At 35.4% G+C, this 8,289-nt stretch overlaps 2 protein-coding genes across 2 annotated transcripts; both read left to right on the top strand.

The window, feature by feature from the left end:
* The first annotated feature begins 1,118 nt into the window (after positions 1–1,118).
* LOC132313503 (phosphatidylinositol 4-kinase gamma 8-like) lies at positions 1,119–4,443 on the top strand. The gene is made up of 4 exons (XM_059812294.1): positions 1,119–1,418; positions 1,937–1,979; positions 2,132–2,198; positions 2,450–4,443. Exon 4 carries the CDS (start codon positions 2,561–2,563, stop codon positions 4,259–4,261), a length of 1,701 nt encoding a protein of 566 aa, XP_059668277.1. The 5' UTR covers positions 1,119–1,418; positions 1,937–1,979; positions 2,132–2,198; positions 2,450–2,560; the 3' UTR covers positions 4,262–4,443.
* Positions 4,444–5,838: 1,395 nt separating this feature from the next.
* LOC132313505 (3'-5' exonuclease-like) lies at positions 5,839–6,923 on the top strand. The gene has a single exon (XM_059812295.1). It carries the CDS (start codon positions 5,986–5,988, stop codon positions 6,622–6,624), a length of 639 nt encoding a protein of 212 aa, XP_059668278.1. The 5' UTR covers positions 5,839–5,985; the 3' UTR covers positions 6,625–6,923.
* Positions 6,924–8,289: the final 1,366 nt, after the last annotated feature.

Here is an 8,289-nt window from a genome sequence, read left to right on the forward strand (position 1 = left end):
GTGCATAAAAAATAACTTACTTATATTGTGCATAAAAAATAAGAAATATTTAGCCACTACTCAAAAATAAAAAATGCATTCCCAAAGAAAAATGACATGATCATCCGATACACAATGCTTGAATAAGCCAGAGAAACCACGAACATAAATGGAAGAGTTAGAGAGTGTTTTTTCTTAAAATTGGGAAGTTTGGCCTTTATAAATTTGTGTAGATCAAATATAAACATACATTAAAAATTATATTAAATGGTGAAGGTCTTAAAGTAATTTTGTAAGAAATGGTATCGCAAGGATTGTAATTTTTTGAAAACATAATGGTGAAGGTCTCAATGAAAACTTTTTAAGTTTATGTTTATGTTGGCACTCCATCTTCTAATTTTAATAATTGAAATCACAAGTTTATTACTTTATCCTACATCTCCTAAATGAAGCTTATAAAATTTATTTGGAAAGCTTGTATATATAAAAAAAAAGAAAAAGGGACAAAACATTCATTTCAATTACTAAATTTAGAAATATTTTACCTGAAATGAAAAAGAAAAATATTATTTTTCGAAGAAAACAAACCCAGCCTAAATTTAAAAAGATAAAGTGACAATATGAGTTCCTATTATCAATAACTATAAAATGTTTAACTAATGTGCGCGCATCATTTGCCAGATAAAGTTTTGATTATCTTATTTACCAATTTAGGGTTAAATGGATAATGGTACCTTCTAAACTAGTAAAGTAAATTTTATTGCATTTTTTTTTATAAACAAAATTATTAATTTTTAGCTTGTAAGTACGTGCATCGTACATGATGTTAATTTAGTAGTACTCGTATCTATTACCATCATGACCGGATCTTAACCGGTGAAACCGGTAATGAGGAGGTTATAATTGAGATAAGCCGGTTATTTAGTACAATGGTTAATTTTCTAACAAATAAAAACGAGGGAGTAACCTATAAAATCGGTTGACAATTGCGAGGTACTCCGATTCACCACCATTCACGATAAAGAACTAACCATCCAAATTTTGACACGTGTAACTACTTGACTTTTCAAACTTAAAAATTTCTGACATTAGTTAGATGGCACTCCTCCATTTGGTAGTGAGAAATGTCCAGTGACAGGCTCGCCATAAAGTATGGAAGCTTCTCTGAAAATAGAAGTCCGTTGGCGGAAACATTGGGATGAACACCAACTGATTCTAGAGAGAGAGAGTTTTTAGATGAAAGTGGTAGAGAGAGAGAATTGTGGGGAAAGGTTTGGGTATTAAGGAAGGGATTAGAAGGGTAGGGAGGGGGAGGAGGAGGACAGGATAGAGGACGCTTTCTCTTTGTAAAAACTTCTTCCCGGTGACGGATTCATTCTCTCTCTCTCGCGCTCTGCCCCGTTGCCGTTCGTCCCCTGAATGCCTCACCAGTGTTCAGGGTCTCTATCTTTTTCTCTCTAATTGGTACATTTATTATATATATATATACATATATATATATATATATATATATTTTTTTTTCATATGCCTCTATTCTTTTTAAGAAGTTGGATAGTACCATTGTGAACGGAATAGAATAAAATAAATAAACAAACAAAAATAAAAATAAATATATATATACTCTGTATGTGTTTTGAAAAATTTGGATGTTGATAATGAACCCAAATAACAATATATTGAACTCACTTTCTATATTCAAGCTACAAATGTGGTCATTGTCACATGACCATCATGGGTTCATTGCATTTTTTACACCATATATTTTTAATGCACACATTATTATTATTATTATTTTCAAGAGTTTTAATTGTTTCATAGATTACAAATTGGCTGTATCTGGCAATGACTGTACAAGTATAGAGCAATATTTCATGAATTTGGAGCTCATTTTTTGTGTTTGGGGGAAAAGGAAATTAATACTAAATTAACATGGGTGATGTTTTTCTGCATTTCGCAGCACATTGTGACGATCTTTAAGCGGAGGAGCGAGGGGCTAATAGGTCGGTATGTTATATATACTTTTTGTTTTTGGTTTTGAAAATATAATTATCTTCATACACTTGTTCCTATTTGTTAATTAATTCATTTTATGGAGGGTAGAGAATTTGATATGTATGCACAAAAATGTGAATAAATTTGTTTATTTTTGTAGGTCGTCGGAGATGTAACAAAATGGGTGCAACACTTGACATATTAGACATTGTTTATGCCCATTTCCGGTAACTTTTATTTGTTTGTTTGTTTGGTTGTTCAATTAATATTTTTATTCCTTTTAAAGCATAAAAACTAGATCAACAATTGTATAACTGTTTGTAATGTAAACCTGATCAACAGTGTTTGTATAAACTCTTTTGACTGCTAATATATACTTAGCCAATTCAACTTGATGAAACTTGTAGAATATTGTGTAAATGCATAATGTTGTGATAAACTGAGTTCTAAAGGAGTATGCTTTCTATTGAATTTGTAGACCTGAGATGGCTAATCTTCAAGGGAAGACTTATTCTTTCAAAATCCTATAAAAAGCTGTCAATCATTGGCTTGCACTGCAGCCACTCTCACCTGCGTGACATACCTGGAGATGGCTGTAGTTGTCGATCAAAATCATGGTTTCAAGCCGTTTGTCCGACCTCCAAGATGCAGACTCCAATCCTACTCTCAACTCGACCACACCATGCTCGAATTCACCCAAAACAGTCTTGTCCACTCCTTGAAACAAGCCGTCGAAGTCACTAATATCCACAGAAGCTTTTCTACACCATGTCTGTCCCTTGGCACTAGACTGGAGGAAGAGTGCTCCTGTGATGCTAATCCAAGGATTGAAATTATATGTGGCCATGGGGCCCCAAAAGTATATGCTCTTGTAGTTGAGGTTGCCATAGCAATGGCTTCTGGTGTCAGTCCTGTGCCAGCCACAAGTGGGCTAGGCGGTGCCTACATTTTGCATGGTCGAAATGGTGAAGCTATTGCTGTGGCAAAGCCAATGGATGAAGAACCTCTAGCACTTAATAACCCAAAAGGCTTTGCTGGCCCTATGCTGGGGCAACCTGGCATGAAACGCTCCATCCGAGTGGGTGAGACAGGCCTTCGCGAATTGGCAGCTTATCTCCTTGACCATGGTGGCTTTGCTGGTGTTCCTCCAACAGCATTGGTGAAAATTTCTCATGTTGCATTCCATGTAAATAATTCAGAAGCAATTTCGGCTCCACCTTACAAGATTGCCTCACTTCAACGCTTCGTGGATCATGATTCTGATGCAGGGGACTTGGGTCCCTCTGGCTTCTCAGTTGCTTCAATCCATCGGATTGGGATACTCGATGTGAGACTACTTAATCTCGATAGACATGCTGGGAACATACTTGTGAAGCACGGGCATGAGAGTTATGCTGTTGGGGCTGCAGAGCTTGTGCCCATAGACCACGGGCTTTGCTTACCCGAGTCACTTGACGATCCCTATTTCGAATGGCTGCATTGGCCTCAAGCAGGAGTTCCCTTTTCGGATTCTGAAATTGAATACATATCCAATCTCGATCCATATAAAGATGCAGAGCTGCTAAGAACTGAAATTCCATCTCTGAGGGAGTCTTCTATTCGGATTCTTGTGCTTTGCACAATCCTTTTGAAGGGAGCTGTTGCTGCTGGTCTTTGTCTTGCAGATATAGGTGAGATGATGAGTCGAGAGTTCTGTGGGGGAGAAGAAAAATTCAGTGTATTAGAGAATCTTTGTTTGCTTGCAAAGAATTGCATGAGTAGCATGTCAAACAATGGCAGTGGCAATGATGATCAAGGCAAAGAAGAACTTGAAATGTTTCAATTTGACTATGAATGTGAGGATAGCTCCAATCAAGTCATTGAACTTCCTAAACTCTTGCAGAGCCCTGCCATGATAGGTAAGCCACCAAAATTTTCATATTCAAAATCCATGAGTGGATTGCTTGATTCAACAGCACTATTGACTCCGTTAAATGAGGAATATGATCGCAATGCAGGCAGCATTTATATCGCGAATGATGGCAAGAACAATGATGATGATGATGACAACAATGATGATGACGGCGATGGAAGTGAAGATGATCATAAGTTGGGGTGCTTGATGAAGAGCATGAGTTTTTCTGTACCAAATTGTAACCATGAAAGTGAGAGCATTTCTTTCGGGGAAATGATTGAAGAAGAATGGGAATTGTTCTTGGAGAGTTTTGAACAAATTCTGCCTGAGGCTTTTGAAAGCATAAAGAGCATGGGCCTGTTGAAGCAAAGGTTGGGAACTTCTTGTAAGTTTTGAAGAATGTTTATGTTTGGAGAATGAGAAAGTGTTGGTTTGTATCAAATGTGGAGAAACTGTACATTAATGGCCAAAGAAATGCTGTAGAATGTAAATATATAAATACTTTAGGGAATGAATGGAAAAGGGATTGCTAGCTGCGATCCTTTCCATCTCACCTTCAAGTTTCTTTTTTTTTTTTTTTCTTATCAAAAGTTGTACACAAGTGTAGAGGAATGTCTTCTTGCACATGATCTTGTAAGCTTTCTGTTGGAAATTTCAAACTGTTAATATTGATTATTATTGGTGGTGTTTAATGTATTGTTTATGTTAAAAAGAAAGCCAAAAAAAAAAAATCCGTAGTACAAAATTGGTGCATTGAGAGTTGGGATTTATTAGATTTGTACTTTTTTTTTTTTTTTTTTTTTGTTTAGGGATGCTAATCACAGTCGCTAGTTGAGGGGATGACGTGTGTGTTTTATTTCCTAATAATTAATTACTATTTTTTTACTAACTTCCTTTTGGTCTCTCATTATATATAATTACTATAGTAGCCTCCTAATTAAGAAACTTCCGAAACCTCCACGGTTCCATCTCACTTTAAAATTTTATTTTTTACAAATTTTTAATAATTAATTACTATTTTTATACTAACTTCCTTTTGAGTCTCTCATTATATATAATTACTATACTAGCCTCCAGAAATCAGTGAAAAAAGTACTATAATTTGGTTCTCTCTCTAAAAAAATCAGATGGAAAAAAAAAGTATAATCTAAAAAAAAAATTATAGTATTTTTTTTTTATTATTTTATGATAATTTTTTTTAAAAAATTTTTTAATCTGAAAAATCAGAGTAATACTCCGATTAAGATATGGACTTTTGTATAAAGAAAATTTTAGTGTTGAACTTTAAACATTTAGATATGAAATTTTGTAAAAAATAAATTTTTAAAGTGAGATGGAACCGTGGAGGTTTCAGATTAAAAAAATAAAAAAATGTGAAAAAGTACTATCAGATCCCTATTATCTGTTTCGAAGTATTTGGTTGTTTTTCAAATAAAAAAAATAAAATCAGATAAAAAAAAAGTATAATCTGAAAAAAAAAATTATAGTACTTTTTTCTTTTTATTTTATTATAAATTTTTTATTTTATTTTTTTATCTAAAAAATCAGACTAATACTTTGAATACAAAGAATACGGATTTGAAAAGATTTAGATCTTAACTTCAAATATTTAGATATGTACTTTTGTAAAAAAAAAAAATTTAGTATTAGAACTTCAAACATTTAGATATGAATTTTTGTAAAAAATAAAATTTTAGAGAGATGGAATCGGGGAGGTTTACGAAGTTTCACTGTTAGAAGGTTAGTATAGTAATTATATATAATGAGAGACTCAAAAGGAAGTTAGTAAAAAAATAATAATTAATTATTAGAAAAGAAAACGCGCGTCAATCCCTCAACTAGCAACTGAGATTCTACAATTGTGAGGGCGGCTATGATTACCATCTCCTTTGTTTTTTTTTTTTTAATCTTCACAATGGTGAGATATATACTATTTGGTCTTGTTGTACACGCTGCGATTGGGCTTAGTGGAGTCCTGTACGGAATGTACTATTAGATTCCTTTTCCCCCTGCTTTCCTCTTTGGAAATCAAACATCGTTTCTACCCTCCTCTACTCTCTCTCTCTCTCTCTCTCTCTCTCTCTCTCTCTCTACCCTTTTCTCAAAACCAGCAATCAGCCATGGATGTCGACATTGTGGACTACGAACTACCCGATGACACCCACAACCTCTACGACGTTACCTTCTTCGACTCCCAAATCCACACCATAGTCACTCACACCTCGTCCTTTGTCGACGGTTGGATCTCCGACATCGAACACATCCACAGTCGCCGCCTCCACCGCCTCATCGTCGGCCTCGACGTCGAGTGGAGGCCCAGCTTCAACCGCTACATCGAAAACCCCGTCGCGACATTGCAGCTCTGCGTTGGCCGTCGATGTCTCATCTACCAACTACTCTACGCTGGCGGCATTCCACAATCCCTAATTGACTTTCTGGGTAACCCTAATTACACATTCGTCGGAGTTGGGATCGACAGCGATGTGGAGAAGTTGACGGGTGACCATGGTTTGGTGGTGGCCACGACGGTGGATCTACGCGGACTGGCAGCGGCGGAGTACGGTTTGAGGGAGCTGCGGAATTCGGGGTTGAAGGAATTGGCGAGACGGGTGCTTGGGAAGGAGCTTGAGAAGCCGAGGAGGATCACCATGAGTAGGTGGGACAATGAGTGGTTAACAGCTGATCAGGTACAGTATGCTTGTCTTGATGCTTTTCTGTCTTTTGAGATTGGGAGGTGTTTGAATGCAGCAGGGTTTTAAGTTGTTGGATGGAGTAGAAGTATGTGTGAATTGGGACCTGGGTTTTAGTAGACGGTTTTTGGTGAAGGTTTGAGATGATAATTTTGTTGATACGAATATGTTTTGATGAATGGTTTTAATTTGTGATTTGGGTGACTGGGACATGGGGTTTTGTGAATGTGAAGGTTTGGGATGTTTTTGTTAATATTTGGTATCTTCTGATGAAGATTTTAGATGGTGGATTTTAAATAATTTCAGTGTTAGTTTTTATAAATTATGATTGCCTTTGAATTTGTGTGATAATTGATTTTTATGTCAAATGATTGCTTTATCCTTGTAGGTCATGTATGCAAAAACTTAATAGTTTTGTGAATTTATGTGATGCTGCTGAAGGGATGGACACTTGAAATTGGGATGGACACTTGATATTTAGTTACAATGATATATACTGTAGTAAATATTTAGAATTATTAGTTTCTTTCCTTAGTATTTTAGTTAGAGTGAGTTTCTAATCATATAGTTGGGAAATACAAATTTATTTTTATTTAATATAATTTTTTGAAAATCTTGCTCAATTAAGGACCCATAATTCTATGCTTCACTAATATGCAAGCCATGTAAAAAAAAAAAAAAAAAAAAAAGCAAATTGATTTTCGAGAACTGTAAATACCTTTTGAGTGATGATATTTGGACAGAAAGATCCAGCTGAAGAGGTGTGCCACTGTGCCGAGTGATTTAAGGCCCTTGGATGCATTTGAGGTGGGGTCGGCTGGACCTTTCAATCCAGAAAACATTATTTATACCTTTTAGGAGTGGGATTAATATCTGGAAACTTGAATGGCCATAGTTTATAGGGAATGGGATCTAGATGCCAATGAAGAAAACTACTTTAAGTAAGTAGTTTACCCTCCCTATCTTGTGTTCAAAATGCTTGGCCTGTTGGGATGAGTTAGGATGTAGGGAATCAGGATAACTTATTTACTTGGATGGTTGGGTGTATAGTTTCTTTAAAGAAGCATCTTGAAGGAGATTTGGGATGGTCTTTTCATATTTTGTTGTGTTTGATGTATTATAATGGTTGGAAATCTTGTTTTATCTCCTAATTTATGAGGATGAAGTGTTTAGATATTTTTACATATCAAACAAATTATTTTACCTTTGAAATTGTATGGCTACACCTTGTATGATTTTTAATATTATTCTATCTGCTCTCTTTTTGGAAGTAAAAGCGACAGGATGCTGTATTGCTGAAGTTTTTCATCTCCATCAAGGATTTCCTAATGAACTCTGCATTGTAATTAGGTTTTTATTTTGTTTGTGGCTTCAGTATTTTCTTCTAAGAATCTTGCAATGTACTTTAAATGGGTATGCGATTTTTAATGCGGGTGGCAGTGTTTTTTCCTTTGGTAGATAAGTCTCACACACACCCCCATTATTATCGGAATGGAGACTTGAATCCTCACACTTCCATTTGGAAGGAGGAGTGGGTATTACTTGGGCGAAGCCCTCAAGCCCTTGATTTGTGGTCTTTTTGTGTGTGTGTGTGGTTGGGGAATAGTATGCTATTTTAAAATGGGAATCTTGCAATGTTGGAACTAGTATGCCATTTTTAATGTAATGCTCATTAAATGCATATCAAGGTGTTGAATTATAAATTCGATAAGAAAGACTGTTGAAGATAAATGT

This window comes from Cornus florida, unplaced genomic scaffold (genome assembly GCF_030987335.1).
Source record: "Cornus florida cultivar Cherokee Brave unplaced genomic scaffold, ASM3098733v1 CherokeeBrave_3.0.0_Hap2_Chr06, whole genome shotgun sequence".
In the NCBI taxonomy this organism is placed as follows: Eukaryota; Viridiplantae; Streptophyta; class Magnoliopsida; order Cornales; family Cornaceae; genus Cornus; species Cornus florida.

Bases quoted from the DNA above. Each gene is read 5' to 3' on its own strand.
- LOC132313503 (XM_059812294.1), top strand. From the start codon at position 2,561: ATGGCTGTAGTTGTCGATCAAAATCATGGTTTCAAGCCGTTTGTCCGA.
- LOC132313505 (XM_059812295.1), top strand. From the start codon at position 5,986: ATGGATGTCGACATTGTGGACTACGAACTACCCGATGACACCCACAAC.